The sequence below is a fragment of the Archocentrus centrarchus genome, chromosome 5, assembly GCF_007364275.1.
Source record: "Archocentrus centrarchus isolate MPI-CPG fArcCen1 chromosome 5, fArcCen1, whole genome shotgun sequence".
NCBI lineage: Eukaryota > Metazoa > Chordata > Actinopteri > Cichliformes > Cichlidae > Archocentrus > Archocentrus centrarchus.
The window spans coordinates 7101788-7126942 of record NC_044350.1 but is presented as its reverse complement, the minus strand read 5'-3'; the positions used below and the strand labels follow the sequence as shown (position 1 = coordinate 7126942).

Below are 25155 nucleotides of genomic sequence, written 5' to 3'. Positions count from 1 at the left end.
CCCTCCTGGCTTATTTGCAGCACCAGAGTTGCATTTTGCTCTTATATTTTTTATATTCTTTATGGATCTCTATCATCCTTCTGGTAATGTTTCTGACTGAAGTAGGCGGTGCTCAATCAATCCATTTTGTATGGTCGAACAGTCAAATGAAGCATCAAACGCCCCCTTTTATGTGAGTGTGCACAGAGCCTGAAGCAGAGATCCTGGGTTAAAAAAGAAAGCTGACAACAATCATCCTGATACCTGTTAATCTGGCCATGTCAAACTTGCTTCATAATAAACCTCCCAGGGTGTAATGTTTACTGTGTATGTTAGTTAACCATGTTTACATGTGAGCGTTTTGACTCAATAATGGACTTGGATGCAAGTTGCTACAGTAATCCTTTTAATAGTTGCTGACATTTCAGAAAAAACCATAGCTATCAACCTCATTTGGACGCTGGAAAGCAAAAATCAGTGAATCACTAAAGTCATCATGTGACCATATTTAGATGAATGATTGAAGTGCTAACACTGACCAGCTTGGTTGGCAAACTACATCCACAAACTGGATGCATCACACAAACACAGGTACCTGCTAATTAGTACTAATGAAACCCCAGAACGTCACTCACCAAAATGGAGGCAAAGACTTCTTGGACAGGCTGTAACAACCGTAGGCCATATTATTTGTCAGATGATTCCATGAAAAATGGAACAAAGGGTACTGATACACAAAGGGTCCACTCAAATTCAAATTAGCTCAATTTAGGAAAGATGAAGCCGGCAGCTTCTGGATACAGCTGCCTGGGTCAGCCTACATGGTGAGTTATTTAAAAAAAAAAATCCTCCACATTAAAGTTGTTATTAAGAAGGGAATTGACCATAGAAAGGAAATATCTTTTTTGTTACCAGGCAGTAAACATGCTAATTTCATTGCTAAATTGGACATTAACATTGGCGTCTACAGACAAGTTACTTTTGGGCCAGCCTCAAACGGCCACTGGAGGAACTGCAGTTTCTGACACTTAAACTTTGGCTTCATTTCTTCATCCTTCCCTGAAGGAATGTAATCACCAAAGGAATAAGGATTTATCAGGTGCAGTCCATGGTTATTTATACAAATGTTGCCTTTTCTGAATTAAGAACACTTCCACTCTTTACCTTTCAGAGTTTGAAGGAAAGAAGGAGCTTCATAAAGGTGAGACCCATTTGGGTGTGTGTTAGTCAACAGATGGCTGACCTTTTCCAACCTGCTTTCTAACGTCAGAGTTATGCTGGAGGAAAAGTCAGACGCAGTGTAAGGTCAAGCCAAAAACTTGTGAAAAATGTTGTAAGCCAAAGTGGCCATCCACTGGCTTTTTTTTATTGTAACATTAATACACAGATACAAATGTGCGAGACCACTCCCACACACCCATCAGTATGAGTACACTGTTGCATTCTTTTAACAAGGCAATCAATGCAGTGATGAAATGAGGCTACATATAAGTGAACTTTCCCATTATTGTTTCACCTTCATGATCCTCAAAGTGTTGACTTCCAACTGTCTCTCTCCTTTCCCAGTTTGCTTATTCAGCACCCTATTTCCAAATTTAAGGCTTTTTTTTCACATGGATGTTGATTTTCACTGCCGAGCACTTCACATTCCTGTTTGAATTAAGACACATCTGTAATAGTAGGAGCTACATCTAAGAGGATGGAAATGAGCTTGAATCCTCTGTGTCAGCCCCGAGGCTTAACACACATTCACGCTCACAGTAAAAAAAAAGCGCAGCTCTTTAATTGGGCCCTCGGAGAAAACAGTGAAACAATCCATCCAACAATTCATTATGCATTTAACAGATGATTAACATTACTGAAATACATTGTGGTTCCACACTGCTATTGTGTTTTTGTGTGCCATCATTCAGACAGTACAGAAGTAATAATCTCATCACAGTCGAGTCCAACGAGTACATGACAGGAACAAGTGAAGCAAATCACTTCCTTTCTTGTTGATTGTATTCTGCATTATAAACTTCAGTTTGTTTAACATCGCATGTTCACATCAGAGTGTGCAGGCAGCAGAGTGATGTTCCCACCACTATTCAATGAGCAGCTTCATATCGTGTTGACACGGGTGGAGCTCATTGCCTCATTGCCCCCACACTGCAGAGACTGCATTTGTTTACCCTCATTTTCCTTCTCGTTTCTGTTGTTCGGTGACCATTCCTGGAATAGGCCATTTGCATTCTGATAGAAAAACTAATAGGAGGAGCACTGAAAACATAGCTTTGGATGATGTTTGGCCAGGAAAGGGTTTGTGTGACACAATGCAGCAGAAAGGTCTGCAACAATGCTGAAAATGTAATACTGAGCATGTGTGTGCATTGAGTTTGCAAGGACACTGTGAACATGCTAAAGTTTAGCAGGTATAATCTTTACAGTCGTTGCAATTTTTAGCATGCTAATGGTTAGCCTAAAGAGAACAAGGACAAAGAACAGTTGCTGATGACTGTATGGGGGATTTATTGGGAGTAGAGTCCATTCAGGGTAGGCTGTGGCTCAGGTGGCAGAGTGGGTCGTCTGCAATCGGGATGTGGGTAGATCGACCCCTAGATCTATCCTTAGGAAAGATACTGAACCCCTAGATGCATCCATTGGAGTGTGTGTGTGTGTGTGTGTGTGTGTGTGTGTGTGTGTGTGTGTGTGTGTGTGTGTGTGTGTGTGTGTGTGATCATGTTAGATAAAAGTGCTTAGGTATAGATAAAAGCACTGTATGAATGTGTGTGTGATTAGCTGAATGACGCATGCAATAGAAAGCACAATGAGTGCTTGAATTGAGGAGAAAGGAGCTCTCTAAATACCAGTCTATTTACCATTTGCAAAATACTATTTACTAGATGTAAACAGCATCCAGTATATGAAAGAAATGGCAGCCTACTCAGCAAATTACAAGCATTTTAAATGTCTTCACCCGCTAGTTTTGTTAAATAGCTGAGCTTCAATATATCAGCAGGACAGCACCATTCACCATATACGAGCTCGGTAACAAGCACTTTACTAGTAGTGAAAATCTGTATGTATGAGAGTTTGGGGATGGCAGTAAAACATGCTCACAGGTGCTGTCTCTGCAGGACAGCCACTCGCTTTCAGCAGGAGGTGTGAAGTCGCTCCCAAACTCTCCCCAGAACATTGAAAATGTCCAACATGGAGCCGAGGTAATCGTGGATGTTTATGAGCCCTTCACGTTGAACAAATACAGGCAGAGAGAAGCCTAGGCTGCGTGAGTCCTTACTGCGCTCAGCTTAGGAGAAGATATACTAGTATTTTTAGACAACTGGCCAAGGTGAAGCTATTTCTTTCATGGCATAGCTTTGAGATTTTAATCCACGCTTTTATCACAACTCATTTAGACTACTGCAATGCACTTTATGTTGGGTTGTACCAGACACTACTTACCCAACTACAGATTGTACAAAATGCTGCTGCTCAACTTTTAGTTGGTGTCAAAAAACGTGAGCACTTTACATTGATTTTAGCCTCACTTCACTGGCTTCCAGTTCCTTTTAGGATTGATTTTAAAATTGTTTTATTTGTTTTTAAATGTCTTCATGGTCTCGTCCCACCATATCTGTCTGACCTGCTCCACCTGTATGCGTCCTTATGGTCTGTCATTGCTGGGTATCTCAAAGACAAAGAGGAATCTGAGAGGTGACCGTGCTTTTTTAGTTGTTGCCCTCAAACTGTGGAATGATTTCCCTTTGTACATGAGGCAGGCTGACTCACTCTCTGCTTTTAAATCCTTAAAACACATTTCTTCTCATTGGCTTTTAGCTCAGTCTGAGATGTTGGTTCTTATTATTTATTGTTTTAACTGTGGTTTTGCTTTATTTTATTTTTGGCTCTATTGTTATATTGCTCTAACCACTGTCTTCTATGTTTTGTTGTTCCATACATACATACATTTTCTTCCGCTTATCCAGGGCCGGGTTGCAGGGGGCAGCAGCCTAAGCAGAGAAGCCCAGACTTCCCTCTCCCCAGCCACCTCCACCAGCTCATCCAGAGGGACCCCAAGGCATTCCCAGGCCAGCCAAGAGATATAATCTCTCCAGCATGTCCTGGGTCTACCCCAGGGCCTCCTCCCGGTAGGACATGCCCGGAACACCTCACCCAAGAGGCACCCAGGAGGCATCCTAATCAGATACCCGAGCCACCTCAACTGGCTCCTCTCAATGTGGCTCTACTCTGAGCCTCTCCCGAAGGGCTGCACTCCTCACCCTATCACTAAGGGAGAGGCCAGCCACCCTTTGGAGGAAACTCATTTTGTGATCTTATTCTTTCGGTCACTACCCAAAGCTCGTGACCATAGGTGAGGGTAGGACCGTAGATCGACAGGTAAATCGACAACTTCGTTTTTACGCTCAGCACCCTCTTCACCATGACAGACCCGTGCAGAGTCTGCATCACTGCATTGTTGTTTTGGTTTTGTTTTTATATGTATTTCAAACCTGTTTGCTCTTATGTGTGTACAGCATTTTGGTCTGTGGCATTGATTTTAAAGTACTTTATAACTAAAGTTGAGTTGAGTATTTATGCTGACAAAAGTGGCCTTAATGGCCTGGGGTTGAACCAGGCCATTACTGGATGATGTAAACATACTTGTGAGTAAGAGTCATGTTGAGTGGCTATGTCTATATCACAAAAATGGCTGTTAAAAAAATATTGTATTGTCCACTCGACCATTTAGAGTGAGCCTTTAAAATTTTGCATTTCCACATTTTTCATGAAAATCATATAAAATAAAAATGACCAAAGCCTAGCATCTGTAACTAGAAACATCAGACTTACAAAACCTTTAGATTCTCCATATGTTAAAATGTGGTTGTGCTCTTTATTTAGACTGTTGAAAAAAAAAAACAACACACAAAAGCAAATAGTGCAAGGAATGGATAAACCCATCTATATGTCTGCAGTTGTTAGCATGTCTGGCTAAAAGCCCATCATTTCTTACAACTAGCATGTGCTGTGAAAAACATGTTTCTTATAATCTTGAAGGTGAAATCACAGTGTTTGTAAATGTAGAAGCTAAGCTAGGCTCACCTCTGTGCATTGCTTTTAGATCCATTACTGATGGTTGACATAACGCGCAAAAGGAATTAGACACAGGCTATTCAAGCCATGAAATGGAGATGATCCAGTGGCCCCAGGTGAATCAGCAACCACACAAATATTTGCACAATGACATTATGGTTCTCATACAGTACTCATTCAATCTTCAGCTGCAGTTTTACATGGTTCACCTCAAGCATGACAAAAGAAAAAGGAAGTCATAGAATACCCTGTGTCATTCTGCTTCACTTTTAGCGCAAAGACTGAGCTTTTCTCGCTCCGCACCTTTGAAAGCGTACATGATGTTTTAGTGGTTTCCCACCTGCAGGGTGTTGACCTTGTCAGTGGTATTTCAGGCTCCGGGGACTTCTCTCACTTGGCTGCCAGAGCCTGCAGGTGGATGAAGGGAGGAGTTGTCATGGAAACGGGCCACTGGGATGGGACACGGTGCAGGCTCCAGCACACGCTTTCAAAAGCTTTCATTGATAGCTGTCCCAATGAGCTGATTTCCGGTCCGTTACTAGGCTACCCGCTGAGTCTGTATAAAGGCTCGCCCATTTCCTGCAGATTAAAGGACTGCAGCAGATGTTTCAAAGTCGCACTTTCAATGCTCAGGTTTAACAACTGCCAGGCCACTCCTGATCTGCCTTCTTCTTGCAACATTAACAGCCATTTTAATGCAGCATTCCTGACATCTCTGTCACAATCTATCTAATGAGCGTGTAAATGTCCAACCCTTTCACTGTGTAATTATTGTTGGTCAGCCTCTTAAACAGGCAAAATTAATTTCAGAGTGAGCTGATAAAGTCAAGCCAGGTTCTAATAGATTGGATAGTATCACACCTGCTATTTAGCTTTCATACAATATCACATTTTTCTTATTAATATAACTTATCAAGCTGTTTCTATTAAACCAATGCAAAAATCCATACTACTACTCTATACTAGTATTCAAGCAAAGATATCTGTTCATTGATAACTATAACTGATGACAGAGAAACAGCTGCTACACACAAAGTAATGAATGGCTGATGAACTGTCCACTGTTTTTCCCCGGCACTGAAGGAGAGTTGTCTCCATTGCAGCAATAATTGAGGAGAAGAGGGGCGGGGAGAGCATACAGGAGAACGAGCATGTTGTCAGGGGAGACTAAACGGAGATCGTCTGATTGCACCACAAGGCCCAGAGCTGTCAGTCAACATCAGAAACAAACAGAGCTTCAGGACTCCCACTGGAGAGACACTTTTTCTAGACACTGAGCTATTGCATTTTGGATTTGCATCGTGATGGAGTTCTGGACCTCGCTAGGACACCGCTGGGACACACGTTACTCGGCATGACTGTCTCAGTGTTTTTCTTTTGTTTTTTTTTTTGTTTTTACAGAAAGGGCAGGTGGTTGGTTCGTGTAATTTTACTGACAGAAAAGTAGAGATGCTGTTAATAATGTTACAGCAAATGAAATTCCAACATGGCATACTGATTAATAATTTCAGTGTGAGATATGACATATAATTTATGAAGTGTATCATACAAAATGAGAATATGAGACAGTTGAGTAATTGTAGAAAGGTTGCCTGGTGGAAAATAATGCTGCAGCTTTTACTTACTGTAATTGTTGATTATCCATAATCACCATTTCCTTTGCTTTGTCTCGGGGTATATTATACTTCCTCTGGTGTTTCCTTTCTATAGACTTGTGGATGCTGTAGTAATAAAACAGACAGACCCACTGTCTTGCGTTTGAGTGACTAAATTCTTTGTTTTTGAAGTTACTGTATGTACTCCGAGGCATATTGTGCAGTAATTGTAGTCTTGCAGGACAAGAATTTAAATTGTTCTCCGATAATTGCTTTGCAGAAGAAAACACACTCCTTTCTCCAGCTTCCATTTTCTCTCTATCAACACTTAGACTATAACCTAACACCTACAGCTATTCCCATCACACTATTAATAAAACCTAACGTAAGAGATTAATAGGAGAAGATGAGTTTCCCCTGCAAGAACAATTTCAGCATTTAAACATTTGCTTTCATCCGCCATTCATTAAGTGAGGAATAGTGGCTGCATTTAAAAAAAAAAAAAAGACTCTTGTTGTTGAAATCATGGTTTAGAAAATACGAGGAAAAAAGATTTTATTTAACTTGTTCCTCAATAAACAACATGTTGGTGTGTGTGTAAACCACAGCAAAACCAGTGATTGTAGACATATTATAGCAAAATAAGAACCAAAATATTTAAGAAATTTAAAAAGCCTTACATCTATTTACCTAGATTATAACATTCATATTTCTATTGCTGGTTCACAGCAGTTGCTCTGCAAACTTAAATTCTAAATCAAATGTGGTTATTTTAACATACAAAAAGAAAATGAAATCATAGCTGATACAACATTACAGAAGAATTTCTAACATTATTCAATAGACAGTATATCAAGTCTAAACATACTTTGTCAGCTTATATTTGAGTTGATAGACAAATTAGTATATATATTTCAGTGCACAACAGTCAACAGTGAAACTGTTTTACAAGAGAAAGAAAGATTACAGTCTCTAACAGTTCTGCCAGAGAAACAAGTCAAAAACATCTTGGATTTCAGTTTTTTCCGATGCTCACGCATACTGAATCTGTGACAGTGCTCATGCTGTGTTCATCGAAACAAATACTAAAAGTAAAGCACAGTGACTACGAATCCAGGAAGCTAAACAAAGCTGCCATGTTGTGTGTCAAACTGGGTAAAAAGGCAGTATGCTAAACTAGAGGTTTGAAAATGGCGGTTCATTGCCCTCTTCAGTCTGAAAGAACCAAAAAAAAAAAATCAAGAAAAAAAAAGGAAAGAAAAAATGTTTAGTTCACTTTTACACAAAGAAGCAAATATGTATATTTGTGCTCCTGAAACAGTCTCCCGTTGGAAAGCTGCTCTCACCACATGTAATAGCTGCGCGTGGTGTCCACCTGGCTGGGTTTGGTCTCAGAAGAACCCTCCTTGTCCTTCTCACTGTCTGCCTCCCACAGATTGATAAGAGGAGGGTACAGCTCATTTAGCGGTATTGATGAGGTTTTCTGCATATACTTTTTCAGGGAATGGTGATAGTTTTTCCTCTTCCACCTCTTGGCAATGTAGACACCCAGTGAGGCCAGGCTGATGACTGCAAACATTGATCCCATGACTGCTGCGAGAGCAGTGTTGGTCCCCTGATCAGACATTTCCACGGCAAAGGTAGCTTGCTTTGTCGTCACATTAACACATGACTTTTGTGTTTGCTGGTGGATGTTTGAGACAGTGAGGCACACCTCATACTCAGTTGCTGGCTGTAAATGTGTCAGGTTGTATTCGTGGACATCCACGGGTACCCTGGCAGTGTAAGTGATATGTGGGTTGTCTATTTTCATGGTTGCGGATGACCACTTGAGGTTAGAGGTCATTACATTGGAGTTTATTTTCCAGGCAACAAGAATAGAGTGAGATTCTGTCTGTTTGACGTTGATCTTCATAAGCTGTGTGCTGTCTAACAGAGTGCCGTTCACCCTTAATGCGGTCACTCTTGTGTCAGCTCCCTCTGAGTTTTCAGCCACACAGGTATATCTGCCAGAGTCTTCTACTTGGATACGAGAAATTCTCAATGTCCCTTCACGGCTGAGGCTGTACTTGTCAGATATGGTGTCGATCGATATCTTGTTCCCCATGGGCGTCACCCAGTAGATTTCAGGTTCAGGCTGGGACATGGCTCTGCAGTCCAAGTCCACGGTCATTCCAATGTCCAAATTGAAGTGGCTGGGGAAGGTATCGTGACATATCATGGGCAAGCACTGGTTTGCTAAGTTATTCTGCAAAACATCACGCACATGCATACCCCTGAACTCCGTTGGCATGGCACAAAACATGGAAAGAGGTTCCATAAAGCGGACTGTGGTTTTGTTGGAGCTCATCCACTGGATGACGCAGTCACAGCGCAGAGGGTTGCTATGGATGCTGATCTCACGTAAGTTGGGCAGAGAGTCCACTGTGGACTGATAGAGGGCATTCAGGGCATTATTGTTCAGCATTAGACTCTCCAAAGCTGGCACATCACGAAAGGCCTGGCGGTGGATGTAAGAGAATTTGGGGTTGTTTGTAGCCTCCAACTTAGTGAGCTCAGGAAGGTTATCCAAAGCATAACGGTCAATAGAAACTAGTTCTCCCATGTTGTTTATACCCAGCTCTTTCAGTCTCAGCATGTTCTTGAAATCTCCTTCTTGGATCTTGTGCACTGGGTTTTTGTTCAAATCCAAGAACTTGAGGTTAGGTAGTTTCTGAAGTGCCCTCTGAGGAACTCGGACGAGCTTATTATCATAGAAAGAGAGGCTCTCAAGATTGTCAAGTCCCACTAAAGCATTTCCAGGAACGTCTGTCAAATCCATTCCAGCCAATACCAGGCTTCTCAGGTTGCCCAGTGGCTTGAAATTAAAGTCCATTATTCCAACAACAGGGTTCTCCCCAATCATGAGGATCTCTAGATTGGGCGTAGATTCAAACCACTGGCTGTTGATGGTCTTGAGTTTGTTGGAGTTGAGGTGAAGCCTGAGCAGATTATGGAGCCCAGAGAAGGCATTGGCAGAGATAGTATTAATCTGATTGTGGTTGATGTAGAGTTCCTGCAGGTTGCTCAGGTCCTGCAGGCAGTAATCGGGCATTTCTGTGATCTGGTTCTCCTCCAGGTGAAGTGTGGTGAGCTGGGACATATTGGTAAGACCAACATCTCGAATGCTACTGAAGTTGTTCTGGGACAAGTCCAACTCAGTTAGGTTAAAGAGCTGCTCCAGTTCCTCACTGGTCCTGGCAATGTAGTTGCTCTGTAAGAGGAGAACCTGAGTGTCACTGGAAAGGTTTCCTGGAATGCGTGTCAAACGAAGGTCATTGCAGTCTACTGTGATGGCTTCTCTGTAGGTGGACTGAGGGGTAAACCAGGGTCGGATCTCACACACACACAGCTGGGGGCACTCATTGCTCTGAACAAAAGATAACCCTATTGATACCAGGATCAGTCCAGCAAACACTTGGCCCAGAAAAAGGCAGTCTAACCTCCATCTAGCCATGCTGGAGAGGGACAGGAGGTGGGTCCAGTGACTTGGGAAAACGGTCTGTTACAGTCATCAACCAGACTTTCCACAGATTATGTCCTTAAGTCCATGAAATCGAATGTTCAGGAGTTGGCACCAAGGGTAGAAAATTACAGCAGGATCTTTGAGTTGCAGGATAATCTGGAAAAGAAGGGCAAAACATGTATGTCATTATACTGACAAAATAGCCATCCCATTTTTAGATATAAAGGGTTGATAGTTATTAACTAGTCTGTTAGCATAGCCCTAAAAGGTGAAAAGTCAGTGCATCAGCCAGTTTGTTGTAAAGATGGAAATATCAGCTATGTCCATTAGAATAGTTAACAGACATTGGTGTTCCTTGAAAAAAAATGAAAACTACAGAATTTGGTGGTCTTCTTGTGTCACCATGAGCTTGTTTTTAAGCTTTGTTTTTAAGTGTTTAGTTTAAATATCTCAATAGCTAAATTACCTTTTACAAATATTCATCTTGCCCACCAGATGACGCTTAGGGTGTAGCCACACTGTGGGTACTGTGCCCAAGCACCTCTGATCCCCCCTGTACCGCACTCTAGCCTCCTTGAAGACGTGGGTCCAGATGGTGTTCAGATGGACCCACGTCTTCAAGGAGGCGTGGGTCCAGATGGTGTTCAGATGGACTTGAGCATGGTATACGTGTAGTGAGATTACTGAACCAAGGACAGAACTCCAATGCTTCCTCAGTGACAGCTGCCCTTGTAAAAACTGCTGTGTTAAGCAATTAACGAATCTATAAGGCAGTGTGTCACCGCTTCCAAATATGGACTCAATTAAGCCACAAAATGCAAAACATCACGACCCTCATTGTGCTCTGCACAAGCACTTTTCAAATGCACGAATGTGCGTGGGAGAGAATCAGTTGAGATGCTGAGACAAACTGAAGTATGCTCAGGCCTGGATCATTAAGTGCAGTGTGAGTGTGGGCCAATGGAGGTGGGGGATAATTTTGCTTGAGTAAGGTACTGGGGCAACTGTGCTTGATCTGTGTATACCCTTAATGATTTTTGTGACTCTCTGACTGTTCTTTTTGTATATCTCACTCACTATTGGATGAAATTTGGTACACAAATTCATGATATAAAGTGTTACAACTTTGGTGATCCCCTGTTGTTTAATGTAGTACATATCAGCCTCCTCAGTAACAAATCATAACATGCTAATGTGCAAAATTATAATGCTGTACGTGGTAAACATTGTACCTGTAAACAGCAGTATTGTTGTCGCCGTGAGCGTGTTAGTATGCTGATATTAGCATTCAGGTCAAACACTACTGTGTGTCAGAACACCTCACAGTTACCCTAGCATTGATGTAACCTCAGCTTAATCTTGTTATATGTAAGATTTAATGAAATATCAAAAACCATTAATGTCTTTTTTAAATGCAGCAATTACACGAGACCGAAGATTAACTAAGAACAACAATTGCCTCTCCACTATCCTTGTGAGACTTCTGGTTATGTGCAGCATCAACAGTTTTGAGAAAATGCGATTTCAGCTCATTACAATGCACGCACAAAACACTGCTCTGAACTACTTGGAATCAGATCATATTCCATTGAGGGCTTTCATCTCTCCAACAGGCCCATAAGGACTCGATCATTAGCTTCTCCGAACATCATTACACCCTGTGAGATATTGGTACATGCCATGCCTCAAAGAAAACAACAAAAAAAAGATGCACAGTTTAATTTTTAATGCAATGTCTTCAGCATTCAGAATTTAGGGCAAACATGAAAAAAAAAAAAAAAAAAAAAGATTCCAGCAGGCTTTTTTCACAAATTGCTGAATATAGTAAGAAGAATGTCAAAAGTTTCTTTTTCAGCTGTAACAAGGCTTATGAGTGCAAATTTGAAGAGTAGGCTGTGAGCTGTGAGAAGAGAAACCTTGATCTGGCCATGCAGTCACTTTGTTTAAGGAGTGGGAGCTTTAAGAGGTGTGATGGGCATCTGCTAGCCCATATGGCAGTAACACCTACTTCACTGACTTGGAAGATAGAGCATTAATTCTGGCAGCTTTTATTTGAAAGCACTGCCACATTTTAAACCCCGTAGTGTTTATGACTACAAGTGAAATACAGTCATTGCATTTTTATCTAGGATTGCCTGTGTTGACTTTGGCGTGGCCTTAGATATTTCATGCAGCTGTTGAAACTTTACTCTGACTCCTTGATTTTTCCTCAGGATGAATTTGGATTATTCTGATGATGCCCTGGGCAGTTCTTTTAGTGCACCCGTGAGGTTGACGTTTTTTGTTTTGGGTGAATTGTCTCATAACCATTGGATGCATTACCAATAAAATACATTTGTCTTCCCTTTTGACCCTTGGGATGAACTGTAAGACTTTTGCTGAGCCCAGACTTTTTAAATCTATCATCACCATTTATTGGTCTAATACTTTCTCATATCATCAAATACCAGCAAAACTAAACAAATTCTCATCAGCTTCAACTGTACTTTGTGTTTACTGCCTATCAGAAAATGCTAACATGCTTAAGATATGAGAAAGCTTAGACCAATATGATAACAGTGATGCTACCACATTATCATGGTCTCACTGCTATTATTGTAAGCACATCAACTTTAGCACTTGGCTTAAAGCAATGCTGTGCAGCCTTATATTCAATATTATAAAACTTTTATATCTATTCTTCTATTTTTTTAATCTCATTTACTAATTGTTGTCACTTTTGTATATATACAGAGTCTCTACTAATGCTAATTAGCAATGTTAGGATGTCCTCAGTTGTTTAAAAAGCCTGTGCATTTGCAGTAAACTACAGACACACTTAAGCTATCCCATAAGTCAATTAGGTCTATTTAGGAGGAACCCCACCCAGTGTAGAGCCACGCAGCAGCCCCACAGTGGTTCCACCTTCTTTGTGGTCAACACCAGCTTAAGAAGATAGCGCTTAAGAGGCTTTCAAACAAGAGAGCTGAGTAATACATCTGAATGCAAACTGCCTGGCAACAGCACCAAGGAGACAGCAACGCGACTCTGCTCCTCCTATACCAGGAATTCCCCATGGGACAGGGCAGAGCGTGGGTGAAACAGGGATAGCACCGGATCTTGTTTTTAAACTAAAGGCCGGTATAGTGTGACAATTGCTGCGTATGCAGTTGAGGTTAGCAGATGGAGATGCTCGAGTGCAGATTAGCCGGGTGTAGTGTACTGGAATCAGACCCAGAGGAGAGAAACAGGTCACTTGGCACTTAGATTAAAAGCAACACATCACTTGAATCCAAGACTGCAGAACGCAAGAGCAGTGTTTAATGCACGGATAATCTCATTACAGAAAGAACAGTTTAAGTGCTTGTTTGTAATTTGGTCAGTGACTAAATGTTCTGTTGCAATATTTAAAATGATTTGGCTGATTTCATGACAATATTGTCAGAAATGTGGATAAAGAAGCTGAAAATATGTGATTTTTTTTTTAAGCCTGTTCTCTATCAAATACTAAAATAAAAAACAAAATTATTCCATGTAAAACAGTGCATTTAATAATTTATGGTAAAGAATTATTTGATCTTAATGACATGTTTTACAGATCAGTGAATCTTTAAACTAAATCCATATCTGCTACATACAACCATAAAATGTGCTTAAAATATGCCATAAATATCTACATTATAAGGCAGATCTACAAATATCCTCCTGTATTTAACACAAATGGGGTTAATCTTAGATTCCTCCCATTCGCTAAATGCTGACAGCTTTGTCTGTGCTCCACTTTATACAATGTAAGATTAAGAAGTTTCTGATCCCTTTTAATACTGTACATAAAACATGACACAGTTCTAAAAGTACCAGAAAAAGCTCATATTTTAAAAGCTGTTTTGATGCATCTACCACCACTTAAAAGGTGAAAATGACATAAATGTCAAGATCCTGACTTTTTTCAACATAAACTGAAAGATGTCTGCACAGGTCTGTTGTGAGCACAAAGACACAGGAAAGCTTAAGAAACCCAGGAGGTGGAAGGAAAATCAACAACACAACAGCAAAGGCAGGAAGGCAGGAAATAGGAAAAAAGTGGAGGTTTTAACCACAGCTGCCTTTGAACCTGTGAATGGGCCGCTGGAACTAAATGCCGTGGCTTCAGATTTAAACTCTGCCACCTCAGACATTAAATTGTGCCTTGTTACAGTATGAAATGTTTTGTAAGGTGTGGCTTCAGTGCACCTTTTCATCACACCGAGGGGCAGGTGTTTTAACGTTACAGCTCAAAGAAATGCATCGGTAACCCGAACTGCAAAACTTAGACAGGCACACATTTATTTTTTATTAGTCTGTCTGACTCGTTTTCATTCCAGCGCTCATGACTACCCTCACCATATAATTACACATTTTACCCACATAGGCATACTTTAGAAAGGTCTCAATGCAATGATAGCAGAAAGATCAATTTCACAAATTTCTTCCACTGGATACTGAATGATTTCTGTGCCACCTTCATCATTAGTGGGTTAGTCTATTAATACAATATCTACACAGCTAGCAAAGTGATCTTATGGTAATCACAGCAGCCCTTAGAGTGAAGCCAGATGCACCTATTAATGCTAATGGGGGATTGTCGCTTACTTTCTAAATTTCAGATCTTGGCAGTGCCCTTTAATGATTCATTTCCTGGGATTTGACAAAATGCATTAAGCTCATCTCGCCATAGTGCAGAACTTTTCTACGGTGCCAAAAGAAATTAACTTAATTACCCCGGGTGGGCACAAACGGACACCTGTGAGAACAGCTGCACATTATGTATGGAAGACATCGTGTATTCTGTTATGCAATGCTCTGGTGAGACGTGTCACAAAGACAGAACGTTATTAAGATGGAATTTAGGCATTTGTTGATTATTTAACCTTGTGTGAAGCTCATCCATCTTTTGCATCACAATACCGCCCAGCTTTTATTTGAGAGTTTAATTCTTTAGCAAAAGAAAAAAAAAAAGAAGAAGTAATTTTATTAGTGTCTCATGCTTTCAGTCATATTATTCTAAAGAATAATTTAGCCAGTGTTGCAAGTAACTATGTTGGATTCATTCACTTAGCACGGATAGTGGTGGGTAATTTAATCACATAGTCTGTCAGTTCAACTGATCTGAGAGTCTTGAAATGCTCAGTTTCATGTCACGCTGTAAAAGCAGACCCCTGTCATGTTAGAAACTTTGCTGAAATTTCACATGCTAACGTGCGTCTGGATGCACAAAATTTACATCTGACCTCAAATGCCCCTAAAAATATCACAATTGTCTGCAAGGAGCTGGTGAACTTCCTGCACGGTGGCAACTGTGCCACAGTCTGTTTACAGGTCACGACCTGGCTGATATGCTAATATTGTGTTTGATAATGACAGTAACTGTGCTCATCCACATTCCCTGCATCAATACCTGCAGAAACTGTCTCATGGGTCATATGGTTGCAATGGAAGTTGTCATAAAGTACAAAAGGCCTCTCTCTGAACAAGTCCGAGCTCTTAAATGATGATGTCTATCTGAGGGCATTATTTTCTTCAATGTAACAGAAAACTGAGTGTGACATGAGAAATATGAAAAGGAGATTTAATAAACGGATAACACGAGTTTTGCATTAGCGCTCTCTCGGGAGCCTGAAATAGAACTACCCCCTTCCAGTCCAGGTTTACCTCTTAAGGTTTAGTTTATTAGTGTGCATGCATAAGAAAAAAAACACAGATAAAACAGAAATGAGGGGAAACAAATTGCAGGCGGAGCAGGTGAGATAAACAACCCCAGGGAGGCTATAAACACATCTTGACACAAAGGGAACCAAATTGAGGTGACAAAAACACTCCTGAATTAGATGACAGAACCTGACTGACAGGGAGGAATATGCTGTATGAGACGCACGATGGTACTGTGACAAGAGGACTAAGTGAAAAATAAATCCTAAATCGACCTAAAATGTCAGTTAATATTATTGTTTAAACCTTCCTTTTAGGCACTTGTGATTTTTTTTTTTTTTAATCAGGATCATGAGGGAGTCAGGACTTTCCAATTGACTTCCTTGAAGTGGTCTCAAACGAGCAGGTGTTTAAAAATGAGCTCATACTCTTAAAACGGCTCACATAGCAGGTTCAACTGTCCCTGTAGAATATGGATACAATTGTGCTTATGTTGCCAGACGCTGTACGCATATATACACACTCATACACGTGGGCAATTCTGGAAAGTAACATATTTTATGACAAATGTGTCATCATTTGAAGAGGTTTGCTGGATTTCTTTCCATATGTTAACACGCGAGCAAGTGCGAGGGCTCGAGTGGTTTCATAGCAGATGACTCACTTCAGGGCTTCCCTGGCTGGAAATGGCAGGGCTACTTCGTCATCAGGAATGCACGCATCATTTACTTTACAGCAGCGCCATTGCTGCGCTTCTTAAAATAGTTTCACCTTCAGCCAGAAAGCCTCAAGATTTCTGATGTGCAGAAATCTCAAGTGACTGGAATTGTAGTCGACTTTAAGTCTGAATTGTACAACAGAGTCTTAACAAGAGCTAACGAGGTCTCATGGAAAGCGGCGTAGCGGACGTTGAAATGGTACACAAATCAGACAGTTTGAACTTGCCACTGCTTCTAAAAGAGAGCGCTACAGCACAGGTTACTGAGACAATAGCTGAGATGACAAGACAGTTAAATGAATAGTCAATCAAAAGAAAATGAACCAGAAATGATCTCCAAAGTGAGGATTTCAATCATAGTTAATATATTTGGGTGTTGGTGTGTCAGTTGAAAATGGGATAATCAGCAATGTCACCTGTGAGGGCAGGGAATGATAATAATAATGGCCACTTTTCAAACCTTTTATTTCTGACATATATAACAGCTGATGAGGCAAATATTAGGGAGAATTTTTAAAAAATAAAAATGCACTGTGTACCCAATTTAATCTGAGTCTTTTTAACTGCACACAGAATGACAGATATTAACTCTGAAGCAGTCAGCGTGACAGTAAAGCAATAATGGAGACAATAAATATTTATAATGTTGATCTTTTTGACTTATTCGTCTCACTTTTGTCTCGATTTCTCAGCTCTGCGTGTGCCTCTATCTATGGATTTACCCAAAACAATTCACCAGTGACTGATGAACCAGTATAACTGACTGAGCCTCCTACAGCTGCTGCAGCAGCAGTAATGACTGTGTTTGGTAAAGATCTCATAATGTTGACTGAAAAAGTCAAGACTGAACTTGAAGTTTAATTTCCACAAAAGTCACAGTCACACACCTTCCTGCAAGCTTTTTAAACATCACCTGATGGATGCACGAGCGAACGCAGTGTCCGGTGCTGCTGGATCAGCTTTTAATCAGCCAGGTCGGTGGTACAAAGACTCTATGATGTTGGGTACGTTCTTCCTCATGCACACGCTAGCCTGGCAACCCCCTCGCCAAAACGACATGAAAATACCAAAACACAACTGTGCATGCCATTTTTAAACTTTTCATACCTTCTGTGGCTTTTTAAAGATTTTTTTTTTCATGACTTCCTCTATAATCATAAAGGCTACATCTTCAACTGTGATCACACCAGATACACAAATGTTTTATTAAACTCTCACATGTGGGAATACATCTTATTTATCTGGTCAAAGAGGAAGCGATAAGAGCGTAAATGATCAAGGCGTGAAAATGTAAAATATGTTTTCGAGCTACAAAAAGGCTGAGCTGAGCTTAGATTAAAGGGGCGCGCCATCAATTTTACACATCAAGTTCAGTTTACAGACACAGGAAGCTCGACTTAGCTGGTCAAAATTGTCAAACAATGTCTTTTGTGACTTTAAAGTAAGCTTTTGAGCATTTGGAAATTAAAAAACAAACAAACAAAAAAGACTTGATGATGTCATAAGGTAGTGCATGTGCCAATGATGTCAATCTAGATACTGAGACGGAAGGTCAACAGAAGAGACTGTTTCTCTCACCTCTTTTATACAGCAATCCCCTTATTGGGTGCAATGTAGATATTCTCAGAAATACAACCTTTTGTGCTTTTATTAAATTCACAGATGCTCATTAACAAAGCTGCTTAAATTTGGAAAGCAGTTCCAGAGCCTCTTCCTGAAAAGATCCTACCTTTACCAGGCTGGCCAATCTGCCTTTAGCAAGTTACCAAACCTGCAGCACTTCTCAAGTCATGTTATTTGATTTCAAAAGATGTTTTTGTTTTATATCAATGTAGTGCAAGGTGGATAACAGTTAAGGGTGTAATGTAAGCAAATGTACTTGATCGCTCTTTCCTGCCAAGTCCGTGACCGGTTGGAAAGGAGCACTGGAAGAAAGGGAACAATGGAAGATGAAATAAGTTTAAAAAAAGACACTGAAGATTAAAAATAAGCTGCAATGAACGGTTTTCATTGTCTTTAGCACTCAGTTTTCCTTCACTACAAATAAGTTCTACATCTGTTATCACTCTCTTCTCCATGCCAAAGGTTCCCAACACACTACAATAACTAATGCTTAAGCTCTCCCATCAAAAGCTTTAACGCCTCAGCGCTTCTTATAAGAATAATAGTGAGTAACCCAGCTCCCTCCTCTCCACCCTGATTTATACCCTCGGGACCCAAGTGTTGGTGTTAGAGTGGGTTGGGGGGTTGGGGGGTTGGGGCCTTTTACCCCCTCCCATGAGCTCTGCTGTCTCCTATTAACCCTACACACACACACACACATAGAGAGAGAGACACCTGCAACATATAGCCAGGAGACATTGTGTGTGTGTGTGTGTGTGTGTGTGTGTGTGTGAGAGAGAGAGAGAGGGAGAGAGAGAGAGAGCATGGTGGTGTGTGCCCACTTTGTCCATGTGAGACCAGATGCTCCCTTGGCACAAAAAAAGAAAATCAATCAGGTGATTCTGCTCCATCCAGCTCACTCGGTTTTGATGAATGATTTGACCTTCTGTTTGCTTTGGAACTCTGCACTGTGCGAAAGCATCGAGCAAAGAAGGCAAAGTTTTCAGTGAAATGTCCAACCTTTAGACACAATACAAAGTCCCTGCACAGAGAAGCTTCTAATGTTCGTATCACTGCTAATTTGCTGAGGCAACACTTAAATGTCACCCACAATTCTCTGTAAGGAAAGGTGACTCTCGGCATTTTGGTTTTAGAAGAGGCCACGAATAGAGTCCCGTGGGTAAAAAGTAAGCTGGTGAGACAAAACTCGCATTAAAACACCCAAACAAACCTCAACTCTCTACCTCGAATTCCCCGTCTGCCTGAAGTTGAGTGATGCAAGGCAGCAGCAGCAGCAGTCTCCATCACAAAAGCGCAACAGCTGCAGCGTTTGTGAACCACAATGGACCCCCTGCTAATGCAACCCCATTCTCAGCGCAGCATCTTTCGCAGTGGGCCCCGTCATTATCCCCCGAAGGAGTCTCGGTAACTTTTCGCTTAGAACGGAGGGATCGAGACATCTGCCGACATACTTTAACATTAATATGCAAATCACATCCACACAGCGCCGCTCGCAACGCACGTAGCTCCCGCTGGCACGGCAAGTGCCGCAACGAGATCAAAGTTTGTTTTAGGTGGAATAACATTTGACGCGTAATAACGAGCTGATACATGTCATCGGATATACTGTAAGGTTAAACGCTCTGGTATGTATTTAGAGCAGACTGCAAACCTGAACTGATGGGCTAAAACCAGACTGCATACTAGAAAAATAAATAAATAAAGAAAATGCCCTTGAGTGCGTCTGCATCCTAAATATACCCAAACTCGTTGCATCTCTCTTGATGGGGACATGTATATCCACACGCTATGAATGATTTAGCACATCAAAACATCCCCAATCTGTTTCTGCGATGTTCATTTTTCATTTTCTTTAACTGAAATAGCAGCTTAAGGGGGAACTAAGGCGCTAAAGCAGAGGAAACCTTTCTTTCCCCTTCCTGCGGGGTCTCACCTTGTTGGCATTCCAGTCGGATGTTCCCAAGCGCACGGGGTCCTTTATCCAGATACACGCGTCAGTACACTACAATAAATGCTATTGTGCCAAGTGAACGGGCTCATCAAACAGCGTAATAACAAATATTCCGGTATACCAGTGGGTTTTGCTCGTGGCTGTTTACAGCGATTTGTCGCTTGAGTATCCGATCAGTCCCAGGGCGCCTCGGAGAGAGGCATGGTGTGTTCTGCAGAGAGATCTTCAACCTGCTGCAACCCGCCACCGACTGATTTGTCCGATATTCCTCCGCTCTGCCACAACCACTATTGCTGCCGCCACAGCCCGCACCTCCTCCTCCTCCTACGGATGGTTGAAGAAAAATTATAAAAACACCTGGCGCTGTCCAGACTGCTCAGCTGATTACCCAGCAGGCTATTGGCTGAGAGCGCCTGTCTGTCACCACCGGCCAAAGCAAAGCAGAACACCATCTGCTCCGGGCTTGTTGTGATGAGAACAAAGGCAGGAGAGGGCGGCGGGGTGGCGGGGCATGGGGCGCAGGGGGTTGTGTGGGGTGTGTGGATGGTTTTGGGGGGGAGTGGTGGGCCAACATGACATTACTGTTGAATAAAACAATCTCCCCTTTGAGCTCCCGCCTCCTCTATATGCAAACCTTGAGGACAATATAATGCGTTACTGGACACGGGAAACTTCTTTGTATTTTAGTTTACGTTTTTGTTGTTGTTCTTATTCTGTCATTATTTTTTCTTATAGTTATTATAACAAATATAATACACAAGCGTTTCATTTTGCCTCCTCTGATTTCTGCTTTTTAAACAAGCCCCCCAAAATCCACTTTGTGTTAGATAACCTCTACGTATAGAGTCATGTTCTAGAGCCAAACATCGACTAATCCTCCAGAATTGAGTGTTCAATTTTAAAAAGGACTCTAAAGTTCCCAAAGAAGTTATGATACAGATATAAATGAAACCTCATGAATATTTCCATCCGATGGACTGAAGACATAGAGATGAGAGCCTTGAGTTTGAGCATTTCGCCGTGTCTTCATAAAAAAAGGCTTAAAAACCTGCTGTGCAACATACTGTATGTGTGATGTTGACACACAGCATTGAGAAAACTATTTTTCAATCCTTAAGCTACTTAAGAGGGCTATGAATTAGTTTCATACAGAATTTGCAAATTTCACACCTTAAAGCAAATGTTTAAAAAAAAGAAACATTAATAAAGGAAGACAAGAAGAACCTCAGGATTTGGTTTTGAGCGTGAGGGAGAGTGCGAGTTATCTGCACTGCTCTCGACTGGCACAGTTGGATCTCACACAGGCTTTGTTTTAGAGAGCTAGTAGCCCAAATGCAAGGGATACGCTTAGTTCTGAAATCTTCAAAAAAAAAAAAAAAAGGCAGCTGCAGATGAAATCAAAAGACAATGGAATGGTTTAAGAGTTTCAGTCAGGAGCACATAATGTGTCAGAAACAGCACTGGTGAAAGTCACTAATGATCTTCTCATGGTTTTAGATATGGACTTGTCTTTATAGTTGTCCTGTCAGTGGTGCACAGCAGTGAACTATTAATGTTCCAACTTTGACAATACTTCACCAATTTTCCCTTTGTGACTCTTGCTTTTTCTTGAATGTTGACACAACCGTTTGTTCTAGCCAGTATTCTAAGAGTATAGAAAAAATATCACCAAATATCACCACACTGGCAGCCATCTCCTCTTTAATAATATTGATAACTAGTGCCTAATTGATGCAATATTCAGACCCAACCCTACATCATCCATGTGAAACTGTGACATCAGGAACACACAGGGAGAATATGCAAAGGGCAAAAGTAATCTCGTGCTGCAACCTTTAAATATAAATGTAGCTGGATGCAGAATCATTAAACTGGCTCGCAGGCTGGAAAGAACCTTTGCTCCATTAGCATCTGTGCGGCCGTGTATGATGAAGCATTAGCATTTCCAGAATCCATTTGCTTATGGTTGCAGCAAGACAAGGAGATTATGGACCCACTGTTATGTGCAACAGCTGAATGTGCTGTGCCTGCTCCCTCTCAGGCCTGTTGTCACGTCTCAGAGTGCATGGCAACTGCTTCAAAGAGAAAAAAAAATGAGATGTGAAGGGGTTGAAGTGGAGGCCCTGAATGAAAAATTACTGCTCTCTCCATGGCCTCGTGTAGAGAGCAGTAACATCTCAAGTTTCCTTCAAATCCATCAAAACGGTGTCAAAATCTGTGATGAAATATCCTCTAAGCACGTGTGGTCAAAACACATCTTTCCTGGTGAATGCTTGCTTTCACTAGTTGGGGAAGTCTTCATTGGAAGGCTGTGAGCGCTGTCCTTTAGAATCAATTTGCTCCATGAGTGTCCTTCACTTTGAAGCACCACCATCTTAATGCAGCGCTTCACATGAGAGAGCTGTGTGCTCTTGAAATCTTGGGCACAGGAGGCGACTGCAAACACACGTGCTAGGCGCTCATTTTACACATATTGTAGATGTGATATGTTTGACAATAACTGAAGAAATGTGCTATCTGTGCCAGCATGTGCTCATCATTCTGGTCACTTGACACATTAGCCAAACGCTAATTTCAAAGAAGGTAGAAGACATGTAAGAGCAAAGCACACAGGGGGCTGCACAAGCGCCTTGTTAGTTTGATGTTCAAACTCTTGAAGATATCTACCAGGACCCATACTATGCTGCAGGCTGAGCATCTATCATCAAAGCCACCTTTGCTGACATAAAGAGAAATTAGGTGGCAGGTAGGCAGACAGGAAGGAAAACACTTATCTGAAGGCCTAATGTCTTTATGGTTCTCATAGACAGATGGAGACAGATGGATCATGTGCAGCTGGACCCACACACACCAAGTCACTCAGTAAAGGTGGAGGGGAATGTCAGGGTGTGTGCATGTTGCATGTGCACAAGAGAAAGTAGGTCTGTGTCTTTCTGCATCCTGCTCAGGGAATGTTTGAAGCTGCAGGAACAGAATGTAAGCTGTAATGACAGATGTGATCATTTCTGCTGCTTGTTTCATCTGATTTGGTGCACATTCTGTTTGTGAGGTTATCTTTACGAGTCAGGTCATTCCAGCAAAGAAAAGTGCTGCATTCTGAAAGACTTGATGTACCGCTGCGGTAGGTCCTAAATGAAACCAGGAGCTTCAAGTGTTTGCAGATCAAAGTTTTTTTTATCTAAAAAGAATGTTCTTCAGCAGTTGAGTTCAGCACCACGGAGGAGCTCACAGACAAAGGCTCACAATTCATTATAGATTCCTTCACCTTTTTAAAAAAAATAATAAAAATCAAGGCTAGTCTGATGATCACATAGCCTTTGTTCATGTCCCTCTGTAAGGCTTCAGTTTGCATATGTAAAAAAGGTTTAGAAAATCTGACCACTGCAGCCTGGATTCCTCATATTGTGGCATGTGGAAGCAAAACGGCATTGTTTCCAAAAGCTATTAAAAACGCATTAATGAGAAATACTGTTGCACAGTGTGACACGTTCCTCCTCTGGCACAAACACAGTCAATCCAGTTTATTCTGAGTCAGTCCCGCATGCACCATCCTGCTCAATAGCTCTCCAAAGTTAAATATAGATGCCTCATTTCTCCTGCTGGACAAAAACTACAGCTCTGTAGTTTATCTTTGAAAAAAATGGACCAGTTTGTAAAGATTTAAATCTTCCCTAATGAGCCAGGAGCCACAGACATGGCAGAGAAGTACTGAAAGCACTAATATGCTCTTAGTTTTAGATGTTAGTCTGGATTTACTGATGACAAGAGAATATAGAATAATGCTAGTTTACTCTAACGTCATGCTAATCAGCTCTATCACATCAGATGCTCGTTTGCAGAATATCTGCACACAGGCTTGAACACAGAGCCTCCGAGGCCTGCATCCTGGAAATCCACCTAGCACTGCTTCATCTTTTTGCACTCCTTCTCATGTTTGATGTACTCCTCTTGAGAATTTCAATATCTAGGGAGACAAGAGCCCACATAACAACTCCAGAGTGCCAGAAAGTCCTTCTGCATTGGCCAAAGATTTTAAGAAGCCCTCATACTGCACTTGTATCTTGATCCACTCATCTCCATTAAGCTCCAAAAGGCTATCCATGTTTGAATACACACTTATATCATGACAGTACTGTGAAGGGTTCCAGGTGCAGCAGCTAAAAAATGTATTCTGTCTATCACATCCAGGCTTATTTTTGTCAGTGACCAGTTACATGGGAAAATATTTTCTTTTATATCTATTTGATATGATGCAATTTATCCTTCAAGAGAATGAGTGGGTTTATTTATGAACCCAGCCTTTTATTTATATGTGTTGTAATATTTTTAATAGTAAAAATAGTTTTCAAACCATGAATTTTACCATTGGTGTGATATAGATCATGGAAAGTTACATTCAAGACCTCTGAAATACATCTACAAACCCAATTCCAAAAAAGTTGAGATGCTGTGTAAAGTGTAAAAAAAAAAAAAAAAAAAAACAGAATGAGAGACATTGCAGACATTTTAGGTTAATTTGTAATTCTAAATTGGCTATAGGTGTAAATATGAATATGAATGATTGTCTGTGTTTTCACATTAACCCTGTGATAGACCAGCACCCCGACAACCTTTAACAGGATAATCAGTTAAAAAAGGATGGATGGATGGATGGATGGATGGATCTCAAGTTTTAAATAACTGATTCATTAAAGCAGCGGATTACAGTTAGAGTTTGGTGTGGAGGCTGAGAGCGCAATATTACCAGCAAACATATTATATATAAATCGGGGAATGAAGAGTAAATATCTCCCCAGAGCCTGCAGGTGGGCACAAAGTCCAAACAGCCGGTAGCAATGCAGGACAGCAGCTGCACTGACATGTCAGAGGGAGAGATGGGAAGTTTTGCAACATAAAGAGACCTCTAAATTGTGTTTGGCATGTGACTTAAGGTGATTGAGGCACGTTACCCTGCTGACCTTGGGTTGATGGCCTGAACTAGCTCTGATACTTTGCTCCATGTAGTATGTATAATTTTGTGATGGGTCTAACAATGTGCCTC

The 25155-nt window shown here is 41.2% G+C and overlaps 1 protein-coding gene across 2 annotated transcripts; it reads right to left on the bottom strand.

The window, feature by feature from the left end:
- Window positions 1-7225: 7225 nt before the first annotated feature.
- Window positions 7226-20372, bottom strand: lrrn1 (leucine rich repeat neuronal 1). 2 transcript variants are annotated; one of them, XM_030728441.1, is made up of 3 exons: window positions 20097-20372; window positions 18420-18465; window positions 7226-10311 (listed from the first exon to the last, which is right to left on the bottom strand). In XM_030728441.1, the coding sequence occupies exon 3, from the start codon at window positions 10144-10146 to the stop codon at window positions 7993-7995; it is 2154 nt and encodes a 717-aa protein (XP_030584301.1). In that variant the 5' UTR covers window positions 10147-10311; window positions 18420-18465; window positions 20097-20372; the 3' UTR covers window positions 7226-7992. The 2 variants fall into 2 exon arrangements, with proteins under 2 accessions (XP_030584301.1, XP_030584300.1); XM_030728440.1 differs by lacking the exon at window positions 18420-18465.
- Window positions 20373-25155: the final 4783 nt, after the last annotated feature.

What these genes read in the sequence shown, in the direction of transcription:
- lrrn1 (XM_030728441.1), bottom strand. Translation starts at nt 10,146, where the DNA reads ATGGCTAGATGGAGGTTAGACTGCCTTTTTCTGGGCCAAGTGTTTGCT.